Source organism: Galleria mellonella, unplaced genomic scaffold (assembly GCF_026898425.1).
Source record: "Galleria mellonella isolate WM207_F2 unplaced genomic scaffold, CSIRO_AGI_GalMel_v1 utg184, whole genome shotgun sequence".
Classification (NCBI taxonomy): Eukaryota; Metazoa; Arthropoda; class Insecta; order Lepidoptera; family Pyralidae; genus Galleria; species Galleria mellonella.
This window is the reverse complement of record NW_026442025.1, coordinates 10970998-10985409: the sequence shown is the minus strand read 5'-3', so window position 1 is coordinate 10985409 and position 14412 is coordinate 10970998. Positions and strand designations below refer to the sequence as shown.

At 38.7% G+C, this 14412-nt stretch overlaps 1 protein-coding gene across 2 annotated transcripts in view; it reads left to right on the top strand.

Moving 5' to 3' along the window:
* The window catches only part of LOC113509476 (E3 ubiquitin-protein ligase SH3RF3), a 59121-nt gene that overhangs the window by 31968 nt on the left and 12741 nt on the right, over window positions 1–14412 (top strand). For both annotated transcript variants that reach the window (XM_031909108.2, XM_031909107.2), the window contains exons 3-12: window positions 289–465; window positions 956–1053; window positions 2382–2496; window positions 3124–3223; window positions 4189–4315; window positions 5752–5830; window positions 6299–7317; window positions 8209–8483; window positions 9838–10067; window positions 13510–13597. In XM_031909108.2, coding sequence (XP_031764968.2) covers window positions 289–465; window positions 956–1053; window positions 2382–2496; window positions 3124–3223; window positions 4189–4315; window positions 5752–5830; window positions 6299–7317; window positions 8209–8483; window positions 9838–10067; window positions 13510–13597 — 2308 coding nt within the window. The remainder of the gene's footprint in view (window positions 1–288; window positions 466–955; window positions 1054–2381; window positions 2497–3123; window positions 3224–4188; window positions 4316–5751; window positions 5831–6298; window positions 7318–8208; window positions 8484–9837; window positions 10068–13509; window positions 13598–14412) is intronic.

The window sequence follows — 14412 nt, the reverse complement described above, 5'->3', positions numbered from 1 at the left end:
CATACCATTTCACCCACCAAAAAAAACCCTTTAACCTTCTTTTCCCGTAGGTTTCGTAAGAGGCGACTAAGGAAGGGCTAGGAATGGGCAGCAGCGTCCCTCTTATAAAACGTCTCCAAAGCCTAACTGTTGCCAGTACGTCCGCCAAGCATGGCAACCACTGGTAAAACCCCCCAAGGGGGTAACTTATGTTCAGCAGTGGACGGTTAAAGGCTGATATGATGATGAATGTGCTTAGTACTGTGCCATGGAATTTTTTATATAATAATATGGTTTTTTTTTTTCTAGGTCATAGTAGAGTCACACAAAGAGCTAAGATGTCCGGAATGCAGAATTCTGGTCGAGGTGAAGGTGGAGGAGCTGCCGCCGAACGTGCTCCTCATGAGAATACTCGAGGGCATGAAGAACGCACCGAGGAAGGCCAGCGTCCCCAGCCAGAGAACGCAAAGAGCTGGACATTTGCAGGTAAAATTTTCACTTTAATACTAGAAGTGACAAAAGCATTCAAGCTGACTGCCCACCCAATGGTAGTTTCAGTCCAGTAATTTCACTGCCATATCGAAATACAGCCGTCTGAACGTAGTTATTGGTGGTAAATGATTGAGTGACGCAGTGGCAAATGCAGGCAAGTATGCAATATATCCTTCTAGTATTCTGTAAGGCTAGAGATTGTTTCCATTATGTTTTATTCAGCCGTCAAGCAGTGGTGTTTCAATACACATATGTTTACGTAAGAGGAGTATCAGTACTACGGACGTCACAGTGTATTCTGTGACGTCCTTAGTACTGATAACGTCTGTAGGCGACAGTTATCACCTCTCATCATGTAGGTCGTAAGCTTATACCAAGTCGTATGAAAATAGTTCCTACTCTTTGCCTAAATTATATAAACCTTTTAACATATTTCAATATATATTTTTTTATTCATATCAAAATGTTTTTCATATGATTTCAGGCTCAAATGCACCAAAGTGGTCAGATCAGTCGCGCTGACGGCAAGCAGCTCCCCCCACACGGCCGTGCCATGTACGATTTTATATCCAAGGAACCAGGGTATGTATTGCATTGGCACGCTATTTACTGTTTTTTTTTTTTAATGGATGATTAATGGAATGGTAACCCCGCCTGCGCTATCGGTATACGCTGGCGGGGCACAAGGGGCAAAGGCAGGTCAGTCAGCCCATCGTGATGAATACACATGGAACTCAGCACGATGGTTTCCAGGGGGAACCACGTGGAGGTCGACCTGACAGGGTATATTGCTAGCAATGGGACTGGTAGCCCGCATTACTAACGATTCCTTCCCCTCGCTCTTTACTGTTAGGATTATGCATAATTGTTTTTTATTATTTATTGCTGTATTTCGAACCTTGTTTGCAACTATATGTAATAGTTAATTGTGCAAACTGTATTGGTTAATCATTATTTATTATATTATATTTTATCTGTTAATTGTACTCTTTGTTTCCCAAATAAGAATAAAATAAAAATAAAATAATCAATAAAAATTAATTATGTTCCTATTACAGTTACACCAAACAGCATTTTCTCGAGTATGATAAATTTAATAATAAATACATGGAGGCTATATCCACCAGGTTATAGTATTACCGCCATCTAGTAAACCGCCATATAACCTATGCATAGTTGTTATGGGTACTAGATACTTAATTACTTAATTTTTTTATAAATACTTACACTATTAATAAATGAAAAACAATCAGATTCATACAAACTTTGTACAATAATACAAGTCGTTTGTGAATGCAAATGTTTGTATTGTATGGGAATCGAACCCGCGTATATTGAAGGTAGTGGCTTAAATCGCTGCACCATCGAGGTCGTCAATAAAGAGTTACCACATTATATACATTTCTATTATATAGATAGTCTCCATACAAATGTTTCGAGAAAAACGTGTCAACTTTTTCATACAATTTTACGTGATCATGAATCATGAGTGATTCCTTTATAACTTCTATATTTATTTTGTCTTATGTTGACCCGTTTTTGAGACTCGATGCTCCTTCTATATAATGTAAGTATATACCATACCATTCCCGTATGGTCCTGATATAGAATAGGTCACCACTTCCTTTCCTGTAGGTGTCATAAGAGGCGACTAAGGAAACTTATGGTAGAGGGATGGGCAGCATTGTCCCACTTTAAATATCACAAAACTACTATTACCAATCCCCTTGACAAGCTTGGCAGCTATTGGCAACCCCAATGTTGCCCCACTCTCCCCCATAGGGGTGGCCTATATTCAATAATGGACAGTAGATGACAGATATGATAATGAGGATGAAACCATGTCATATATATTACCACACCATAGCTTTGAACATGCTTTATTTTGGAAAATCTTTTTACGGTTACAGTGACCTTTCCTTCAAGAAGGGGGAGACAATACTACTACAGAAGAAATTAGACGCCTTCTGGTACCAGGGCGAAACGTCCGGCAGGACTGGCATGTTCCCCATAACTTATGTGCAGGTAAGGTCACTCTACTTTTTACCTAGTGCTCAGAATTTTGCCGTTGCGGGCAAAAATAATATTTATAGTGCTGAATTCCAGGTGTGTATAACCTGGAATTCAGCACGCTGGTTTCCAGGGGGACCATGTGGAGGTCATCCTTATTTGGTAGCAGTGAGACTGGTAGTTCACATTACTAACAATTCCTTCCTCCCTGGCAAACATATTGTTGGCCTGTGCGATAGGAAGACAATTGTAGAGATCTAAGTGAGAATGTAAGAATGAATGAACTTATATCTCTGGTCGTCAGAGACATTAGTCGACTGTTGTCGGCTTTATTTATTAGGTATATATTTTACCGAGTATATTACAATCCAATCGCCGTGTGGTCCTGCCATAGAATGAACCACCAATGTCGTATTAGCATCAATGGTCGAGAGATGGGCAGCAGCGTCCCACTTAAAACATGACCAAAGCCTTGCTTCGGTTGCCAATTCGCCCGTCAAGCCTGGCGACTGATAAAAACCCTAATGGAGGAAGCCTATGTTCAGCAATAGACAGTTAGGTGTTGATATAATTATCATATCTTCATGATAATCCAACAGCTTATACAGGATGTTATATTTATTATATAAATTCTAATTTCAGGTCGTAATACCACTGCCCGTTCCAACAGCGTTATGCAAAGCGCTATACGACTTTCGCATGTCCGCTCCTGATGAGGAAGGCTGTTTGGCCTTCGATAAAGGTTTGTACTGAGTCCAAAATAATCATAAACTAAATAAAGAATGGAGCAAGCAAAGCAGGCTCCTTTTCCACTAGCACTGAGTCTGCTCAACGGTGTCATGAGCCAGTATCTGCAATGAAATTATTTTAAATATATTTAAATTGTATAACAATAATAGAAATAAGATCTATATGTTAAATCTCTGAACATAAATACTCTGTGGTCATCCGACGAAACTCCAGCAAGTTGGAGGCAAACACGTCTAATTGCGGATACCGGCTCAAAACATCATTCAGTTGTTTCAATGCAACAGAGAGAGGCCGACTAAGGGCGAAGGATGGGTAGCAGCGTCCCTCTTAAAACATCACTAAAGTCTGAATAAGGTTACCAATCCGTCTGCCAAGTGTAGGAACTACTGGTAAAATCCCCCAAGTCTTATGTTCAGCAGTGGACAGTTAAAGGCCGATATGATATGAAGAGAGAGGGGAGCTTGCAAATAAGTCTATACTTATAATAAATCTGTAGAGAGATCAATTCTGTACATGAAATATATTCCCAAAATAACTATCAGGGGGTGATTAGTGATCGATTCTGATGTCAAAAATGCAATCAGTAATTTTTTTGTCTGTCTGTCTGTATGTTCGTTATAGAAACAAAAACTACTCGACGGATTTTAACGAAACTTGGTACAATTATTCTTCATACTCCTGGGCAAGTTATAGTATACTTTTCATAACGCTACGATCAATAGGAGCAGAGCAGTGAAGGGAAATGTTAAAAATGTCCACCCGAGCGACGCCGGGACGGGCCGCTAGTAATATATAAACACAACGATAAGCATTACGAGATGTAGCATTTTAGAATCCAACATGGCAAAGGTCTGTTACCGTCACTAGAATAGGTTTGGTTCTTAAATGTGTTCTCCCTCACCGGAGAGTTAGTCGAAGACTGAAAATGGTACCTGACGTTCGACATTTTAATTGCAGGTGCAATAATAACGGTGCATCGTCGCGTAGACGAGAACTGGGCTGAGGGCAAGTTGGATCAACGAGTCGGCATATTCCCTATAGCATTCGTAGAACTGAATCAAGCTGCTAGACAGTTGATGAACAGGTAATATTTATAATTATATACTTATAATACATAGGTTATATGGATACCGATCCGATATCTATATATTGGGTTCCTGTGGATATTGATAGCGGAAAAAATGTTTATCACCTATTTCAATATCATCTATATTGGTCAGATATCTATTTTCGAATGTGTTAAAAGTATGCTATTCAATATTATTTTTTAGATAACTTTTTAGATATTCGTTAATGGACCAGTATATAGATATTATTAAAATATATAGATTAGATATTGCTCTATGTTGCTCTACTTGTAATATTTAACGTCCATCCCATCCCATGCCTTTAACTCCATACCTGTACTTTGCAAACCTATATATTCTTTATTGCACTTGTGAATTACATTGTTAATGCATTTATAAATACACCTATCCCCCGATTTACACGGTAGATACGTTCCTGAGAAAAACGTGTAAATCGAAAATTCAAAATTTTCAAGTGAAAACCGTGTAAATCGAAAAGCTTGCAGAAAATGCATAATTTTGCTATTTAACAGTTGTGATTTTTTTCAATATTTTTAGGTGTACACAGAAATAAAAATAAAATGCATTGACAGGTTAAAATATGTAATATATTACGGAAACACTGTTTTTTTATTTAATTACAATACATTAAACTAAAAAATTAAATCTTTCTGACACTGTGAAACTTTCACTCAAATACAATTTTCCGTAGATAACTTTAATTTTATGCGAAGAAATACAGATACAGTGTGCATGTGCAGCAAGTCAGCACATAAGCTCGGGATTCCCCGTGAGATGTGTACACAGCGCACGTGTTCAAACACAGTAGCATTTAGTAGAGTGCGATAGAAACAAAAAAAAACTTATTTGGAAAACCGTGTAAAAGCGGCAACGTGTAAAACAAGTGCCGTGTAAATCGGGGGATAGGTGTATTGTGAGCAAGGGTGGCCTTATCTCTGACAGAGATCTCTTCCAGTCAACCCAATGCATTTAGAAAACATGTTGTTAGCCGGTAGCTGAACTAACTATTAATATTTAGAGTACGTAAACAAATATACAGTTAAATAAAATATTACATAAATACATATACTATAATTAAATCTAATACCTACCTACTTATACAATGGATGTTAAAATAAATGAATATACTACCTACAATAGAAATTTAGTTGAATGATTTTAAGGTTTAACAGTTACACCCTTTGCAACTAGAGTCTTAGGGGGAAATGGATAGTAGTAGTAGTAGTGAAGTAGTACTGTAGTAGTCCTGAAGCTTGTAATACTGAAAGCAACATCCATTACTTGCTAACTCTTGTGATATGAAGCTCTTGAGTCACATATCCAATAACTGCCCTGCCGTTTTACACATACAAAGATTTTTATCTATATTTGTTTATATTTGCAGTATTTTTACGTGGAAATGTTAATAAAAATTAAAAATATTGTATTGCAGCACACCATTAAACCGTCCCGTACCACCGCTGCCAGAACACGCGAGAGCTGGTCACTCGGACCATCGGCATCACGCGCAGGTATATTTTCTTTTTAATCTAATCTTGAGACTACAAGAGCTTACAGCATGGGGTTCTTCAAAAGGGAGGTAAAAAGGTTTCTTCAGCAGGTCAGCAACGCGCGCGTAATACCTCTGCTATTGCAGGCGTTCATAGGGTAATATGGTATCCGCTTACCATCAGGTGGACCGTATACTTGTTTGCCAGCTCTTTGAATTGTAGTATTTTTTTTTAAGAGACACATTTTTATTTATTTGAAACTACAGTAAAAATCATAAAAACATGACAATTTAAAATTTTATGTAAGCCTATTTAAATGAAATTTATTTTATAATTAAATTTAGAAAATGCCTGTTCTGTTCTTACTTTTTATTTGATCAAGTGATTGAACTAATGTACGTTATTTGGAGTTCCCGAATGTCTTTAACGTAACTGTATCTTATTGCAATAATAAAAAAAATATTAAAACGCCCTTTTATTTTGTTACAGCACTCTCATCGCTATCAACAAATGTCAATGTCTACCCCGTTAACTGGACAGGGAAATTATCAGAATATGGCGACCATGAGTCAGTCCCACCCTAACTTTGGTCAGCCCATACCACAATCACAAATCCTGATCCCTCAGCCTATGAACCAACACGTTACTGTCTCGCATGGTGGCCTGGTCACGACTACTGCGGTACCAAGGAATATAGTGGAGCCCACCCAAACCAAGCACTCACTGGACTTAATCCACTTTAACAATATGCATATAAAAAATCAAGGCACGATGGGCTTACAAAGCGTGTCGCGGATACCAGAGAATTACGACAGGTTAAGAGTCAAATACGACAGTTATAACTCCACCCCCGTGCATAAAATGGAGACGACATACCAAAATGTCCGGACCCACGAACACTTTCCGGTGTCAGTGGCTAACTTCAATGCGAACAACCTCAGTTCGGACTCGAGTTCTAGTATGAACACGCCGTCCGTCGGGGTCAGTTCCACCACAACACCCAACACTAGTTCGTGCGAGAGCGCCGAACCAAGCCTGCCTAGTTCACCCGACAACACCGAGAGGAACCCCACTGTAGTTGCTTCCAGTCAAGAGGAAACCAACGAGCAGGAATCTTTAAACACTTCCATGGGAGTGCTCAGCTTGAACGAGAGCTCCACAGCTACTAACACATCACTAAACGTTACCCTACCGTCAGAGAGTCCGAAATTGAATGTGTCTGTCGCGAGTGGCTCCTCCCAAAACCAAAGCGACAGCCAGGAGACTGCGGTCAATAATGAACCTACGAGACTTGAGACCCCGTCGTCCTCTAAAAACGTCTTGCGATCGAGCGGTCCGGATTCGTTGTTGACTTTTGGGTTGGGTCTCCAGGCGGCGTTATCACCCTCACACGGAAAGGACGGGAGTTACATGGTGTCTAGAAGTCACAGGGATCATCATCACAATAGAGATAAGAGACACAGTCTGACACCGTCCTCACATTTACAGGGAAATCACACGCAAAACCGGTTAGTAGATATTCTTGTTAATTATTTTTATTTATAATAATAATAAAAATAGAAGGTTCTTGAATGGTGACCTCTTACGGGCAAATATAGTGTAGGATGACCCCCATTAGATGTAGTGACAACCTCAAATGCATTGCAGGGAGTCAGTGGATGCAGGTGGCTCGGGACTGTTCCTTTTGCCAGTCTATGGAGGAGGCTTATGTTAACGGCTGAAAATAATAATAATTAAATAGGTCTATCCATTATGATGTTCCATAATACTTGACTTTATTTATAAAGTTGTTACAACCAGTCCTTGTTGCATTTTAATATTATGCACATTTTTACATCCAAAGCATTAATAATTTCTTGTCAGGTGCTTTGATTACTAAAGTATTAAAAATTAATCCATATATTTTGTAGATTAAGAAAATATAATTAAAAATACTATTATTACCTTTACATTATATAAAACAGAATCTTTATGAATAGGTACGATGAACATGAAATATATTCATAATCATAAAACATTTTCGTTGCCTAAACCTACCCTCACGTTACTTGGCGTTGGTGTTACAAAGTAGATACATTTCATTTCATTTTGTACTGTCTATTTTGATGTAAAAAAACTAACTATGCTAGGTGGCTATTGTCAGTTGTTTGTTTTACAGAATAATTAGTGTACATTTTTTATATTTTTCTGGTCTGATCTTAAGATTTAATATACTCTAGTTGTTAAGCCATCACATTTTGTAAGATCTATGTGTATACTTGAATCTTGCTATATGTATCGAAACAGAATAAAATATTGTTATTATTAGGCTCTTAGTTATTAAGTGTCCTAATGATAATGTATTTGTTTGTATTCTTTTTTGGCCTATTTATATTATCATGACTGATATTTGTTAACAGACACTCAGCTGAAATCCTAGCTACTAGTTTATTGGACCACGCACCGGAGAGAGAACGAGCCAGGCCAGAGCGAGAGCGTGATAGAACCGACAGAGAGCGAGATAGGTCCGAGAGAGAGCGAGACAGATCCGAGAGAGAGCGGGACAGGCCCGAGAGAGAGCGAGAGCGACGTCGGCGCCGCTCGCGTAGTGACGAGCGACCGCTGCCATCTCCATACATCGCTCTATACCCTTACAAGCCACAAAAGCCGGACGAACTCGAGTTGAAGAAAGGAGGTTAGTTCAATTCTAATATATTTTTTTTCTTAGATTATATAGTGCCTCCATACAAATACTCTGAAAAAAGCTTGTCAATTTTTTCATACAATTTTATGTGATATAAATAGTTACGAGTGATTCCTTTATAACTTCTATATTTATTTGGTCTTCTCAATTCTTTTAATTTATGCATCTCTTCAATGCGCAAAAAATAATTTTATTAATGAAATAATTAAATATTGATACTTCAAAATATATTGTGAGCGTAAATATATAGAACATTATTTTTTTAAAAAAGTCAGCTAATTTGACAATTAGCTGATAAAAAGTTGACGCGTTTTGAGGCTCGATACTCTATCTATATAATCTAAGGTTTTTTTTTTATACTAACATGTCTTTTTAGACAAGTGGCTAGTAAATTGATCCATGGAATCGACATCGCTAGCGAGTGTATGAGAAAGAATGAGATAGCAACGTCGTCTCACATTCTAAATCATGGGCTCACTTTCGATAACGATTCCATCGATAGATTCGCTTGCCACTTATCTAAGGGGGACGATGGGAAATAACATACAGTCTGTCTGGCGATAATAGGTTATCATATTTGAAGTAAACTTGTTATTACGCATCTGTATTGTTGTCCTTTTATGGTCAGAAAGTTTAAATATAGAAATACTTTCAAGAAATGTTTAAGAAATATATATAGCACCGATTTTCAATTAATCACAGAATAATACAAAAATACAAAATAAGATATACATACGCATATTACACACACAGACACACATATTCCGAACCTTGCAGTAGATTAAAAAATAAGATTTAAAAGTGTTTGTAAACAAGCGTATTTGAATAAAGACTATTTGAATTTAATTTGTTTTGTATTATATATAATATATTGCAAATTTTGAACAGAAAGATTTGCATATATAAAGTGCCTTGAAAAACACATGGTGGAAGACCGCCACTCGTCCAGATGATTGGGATGAAACTTTAGTTTGTAGCGGGTTGTACGGTGGTGAAAATCAGCAGCAGGTATCACTCTGAACAATTCCTCAGAACACTCCACATGATAAATTCGGTAGAAGATGCACAGAGATGCAACATCTCTGCGCAGTTTCAGTGGGTCAGTCGGACAGTAAGGCGTTGACTATCAATAATTCGAGCTTATTCCGACTTTGAACGCGGTCTAACGGAAGGAGTTGGTACTGTGGCGCTCCTGCCCATAGGTGAGAACAGTATTCCATATGCGGCCTGATTTGGGCTTTATATGATTTCAGGCGGTGTTCTGGCATGAAATACCGTTTCACCCTATTGAGCACTCCTAACCTATATATATTTATACCTATTAATGACCACTGGTCTGGTCCAGCGGTGTACATGGTGACGGAGCGGTGCCGCGACGGCTGGTACAAGGGCATGTCGGAGAGGTCGCAGCGCGCCGGCGTCTTCCCCGGCAACTACGTGGCGCCCGCGCCGCCGCCCGCGCCCGCCGCCGCGCCCGCGCCCGCGCCCGCTGTCGCGACCACGCCCGCGCCCGCGCCCGCTGTCGCTCCCGCTTCCGCCGCTGCCTCGAACCCCGCCCGCTCCAAGCACGATAAGGTCAGTGTTTTCAAGTATATGGGGAACTTACCGTTGGTTGTTTGTCGATATTAAATGGTGTTTTATACAATGCTAGTTTTTGTTATCGACTTTGTCCGCATTATTGCGATATATTAATTGATCAGAACATTATGTATTTTTTCATAATGTACAAGTACATATAATAAGTAATATTACCAGAGGGAGACTTTGTACAAAAGTCGATTGCTTGGGTACCTCTATCCTATTCGTGTTTCAACCGTGAAGCAGTTGTGTTTGCATGGCTGTGTTTCGGTTTGAAGGGTGGGATATGGCGTGAGTTTATTGGGTACAGAGGAATAACACCTGTGTCCTCAGGAATGGCAATGCATGGGGGGTATCAGTAGGCGAAACAGTATACTCTGTTATGTCCATGGTACTGCTCATGTCTATAGGCGACAGTTACCACTTTCCATCAGGTGGGCCGTCAGCATGTTTGCCATTCTAAATTGTATATAAATAAAAAAAGGAACATATGACCTGTATGTCAAATTTCATAACTGAATAATCATTAAATTTGCTTCAATAGCCATTAAAGTGTCAGAAGATGAAAGAGAAACTTACAAAAGTAAATTAAATAAAAATATGGCTTTGCTGTAAGTTTTATGAGATTCATGTAAAATTAATAAAACTGTACTGTAGAATAAACATAACCCTCCCCTTGGTGGGTTTTGCTAGTAGTTGCGTGGGATTGGCAACCGATGTAGCTTTGGAGATGTAGCTTTGGGACGCTGCTGCCTATCCCTCGCCTTCCCTTACTCGCCTCCTACGACATTCACGGGAAAAGTTGTGGTGGCCTATTCTATGCCGGGACCACACGGCTGTTAATTAATTAATAATTCCTAATAAATACGACATTCAAGAAAAGAATTTATAAGTTTCTAAAAGGCAACGCATTGGCGGCGTCCCTGGTGTCATCAGTGCCCATTGGTGGTCACTTACCATCAGGCGAACCGTACGCTCGTTTGTCGCCCTTTTACATAGAAAAAAAAATAAGTGAATAACATATGTATGAATCTCGTAACATACAGGCAAATCAATGCACTTATAAAAATTCATGTGTATTTTGTGTGTGTGTGTGTGTACATAACTTGGAGTACATATAAACTAGAGATGAAACGGATAGCAGTTTGGCCGGATACCGGATACTCGGTCAACCATGTGGCCGAATAGTCGGATATCCGGCCGAATAGTAGTTATCCGGTATACGGCCGGATAGTATTAAGGCCGCCGGATAAGCCAGACACCGGATAGTTTTTTTTTTGATTAGTGAAAATGGTATGGTAACCCCGCCTGCGCTAACGCGATACGTTGGCGGAGCACCAGTGAAGGGTGATAGATTAGAATGAAAACAGACCAGTTAGCCCAGCATGATGAATTCATCAGGAATTAACCATGATAGTTTCCAGGGAGAACCGCGAGGAGGTCGACCTGGTTGGGTATATTGCAAGCAATAGGATTCTCAGTCTCCATTACTAACAATCCCTTTCCCCCCGACACCGGATAGTTACCGGATATCCGTTTCATCTCTAATATAAACGCAGTGTGTGACAATACAAAACACGATCTCTTTCACCATTCATTGTTCGTCACGTTCGCATCTCGTTTTCCATTGGTACCGTTCGTTTGTCCTTCATCGCTTTATTATAACACATTTATCATTAGATCTTAAACTATATAAAATAAGTCATTAGAATTAAATTCCTTCGTATATTTTATATCATACTAACTTTTACACGAGACTTTATCTGCGTAATCAAGATATGTTTACTGACCGCGATAAAACATAATCTAATTCCTTCTCCATCATTTATAGTGTATTTATACCAAATTTAATAGTGATCGGTTAAGCCGTTAGATGCTATAAGGCAGGGGTTCCTAAACTTATTTTGTCTACTGTCCAGTTTGAGAATAAATTATTTTAGCGCCCCCATTGATAGGTGAAAAACCTACTTAAAAACCACTATTACTTCAAAATAAATTAATCAATTATTGTGAGCAATATTAGCGAAGATTAAACATTAATTCTAAACGAGCCTCTACACAACGCTACCATTTTCTTTTCTGGGTCTCTGACCACCACCCCCCTCCCCCCTTTAGGCCTGTAGCGCCCACAAGGGGCCGTTATCGCCCACTTTGGGAAAGGCTGCTATAAAATAAACAAACAAATTTATTTTCATATTCAAACTGTTATAAAAACTTCATTAAGCTATTGTACTGTCTCTTTCTTATATGCTACATTCCCAATTTGAAAGAAAGTAACAAAAGAGTTTGAACTTTTTTTAGCTATTGATAGCTAAAATAGATTTGTAATAGGTTTTAGTTTTTATGAATAAATAGGTATAGACCGGCGGGGCACCAATGAGGGATGATAGGTGATGATGAAAGCAGGTCAGTTAGTCCACCGTGACGAATCTAACAATAAATCAATCACGATGGTTTCCAGGGGGAACCACGAAGTGGTCGACCTGACAGGGATATGGCAAGCAATAAATTACTAATCCTCATTATTAACAATGCCTTCTCCCCTTAGTACTTAAAATAGGTTTGTAGAACGCTTTAGCTGTTATGTATAAGGGGGTACAGTATTGTTTAAAGTCCCGGAATTCTTGTAACTTAATTTCTAAAGGTCAGTTATTGCGAGCCGAAACGAAAAATAGTTTTCCAAAAAGTCGTACGATAAAACGAGTTTAAAGAATACTTAAAAAATGTGGATAAATAAATAAGTAACTATTTCTCCTATAATACGAGTATGTTTCTAATATATTGACCACAATGTACCAGCGTCTTACTTTATTTAATTAGGACACATTTTCTTTACAAATGAAATTAAAAAAGTGACGAAATTGGAAAGAGAATAGAAATCGTCATAGACGAATGAAGAATGAGACGAACAATGAAGGTAATATACGCGTGGTAATTATATAATTTACCAGAGGGAGACTTTGTACAAAAGTCGAGTGCTTGGCTACCTCTGTCCCATTCGTTTTTCTATCGTGAAGCAGTTGTGTTTGCATAGCTGTGTTTCGGTTTGAAGGGTGGGATATGGCAGTGAATTTACAGGGTACAGAGGAATAACACCTGAATCCTCAGGAATGGCAACGCATGAGGGGTATCATGGGCGAAACAGTATACTCTGTTATGTCCATGGTACTGCTCGTGTCTATAGGCGACGGTTACCACTTTCCATCAGGTGGGCCGTCAGCTTGTTTGCCATTCTAAGTTGTATAAAAAAAAAATATATAACAGTGGTATTTACTAGATACGAAAGTAAAACACCTTAGTCCACAGAATGGCGTATTCTATGATATCTATGGTGCAGTTATGGTCTATAGGCGACGGTTACCGCTTTGCATGTAGTCGGCCGTCAGCTTGTTTGTCATTACGAATTATTAAAAAAAAACTGGTTGCATTGTGTGTCCAGAGCGGAGTAGGCCCCGCGGGAAGCAAGCAGTCGCCGGGCGGCCCCCCGCCTGCCGCGCCGCCCCGCGCCGCCAGCCCGCTAGCGCTCGGTCAGTCACGCGCTTTATTTTTAAGTCTACTTTTAATTCAGTGCAGTAGAACGACTGTTCGAGTTGTTATTTCACAAAATAATATTGCTACATTGGCTGTACGGGCACCGGTCCCTTTGCTTTTCTTTTTTGGAATAAATGGAAATATTTCTATATTTATTCTAATTGTAACTTTAACGACTTTGGTGGTTTTGGGAACATATAAGTTTTTAAAAATGGCCACAAGTGAGGGTTGCCATCTAACAAGTCCTAGCTGCGACTAACTGAGAGCAGGCAATCTGGGTGCATTTTTTTTCTGATTTTTTTTTACCTGCTGAAATCAGTAACGGCATCATATATATGTATATGACATTAAAATCAATCATGATTTGATCAGTTGATTTTTCAATAAAATCATTGAGTTGGATATTTTCTTTCATACAACTTTTGAATGTCCAAAATTGAAAAAACAATGATTTTACTGCATCAAATTAATAATCTAAATATACAATATTACGTTCATTTTTGACATAGATTTCATCTATTTCGGTTTAGACCCTCTTTCCGAGAACGCAGTCTTTATCCATTGAATTTTGTTATTTTTTTTTATAAATTTTAAGTAGTTGTATTCGTAATTATATGCGCGTGATCAGGATAACAATATCCTATATCCTCTATTAGAAGTACTACATACATGCCAAATCTCATGACATTTGGTTCAGCCATCAACGCGTCAAGGAGTAACAAACATTTTTCGACATTTATAGGACACTAAAGGGCATTGTTTTCATTCATTGGATGCTTTTGTATTATAACGTAGAAATTGTATGAAGACA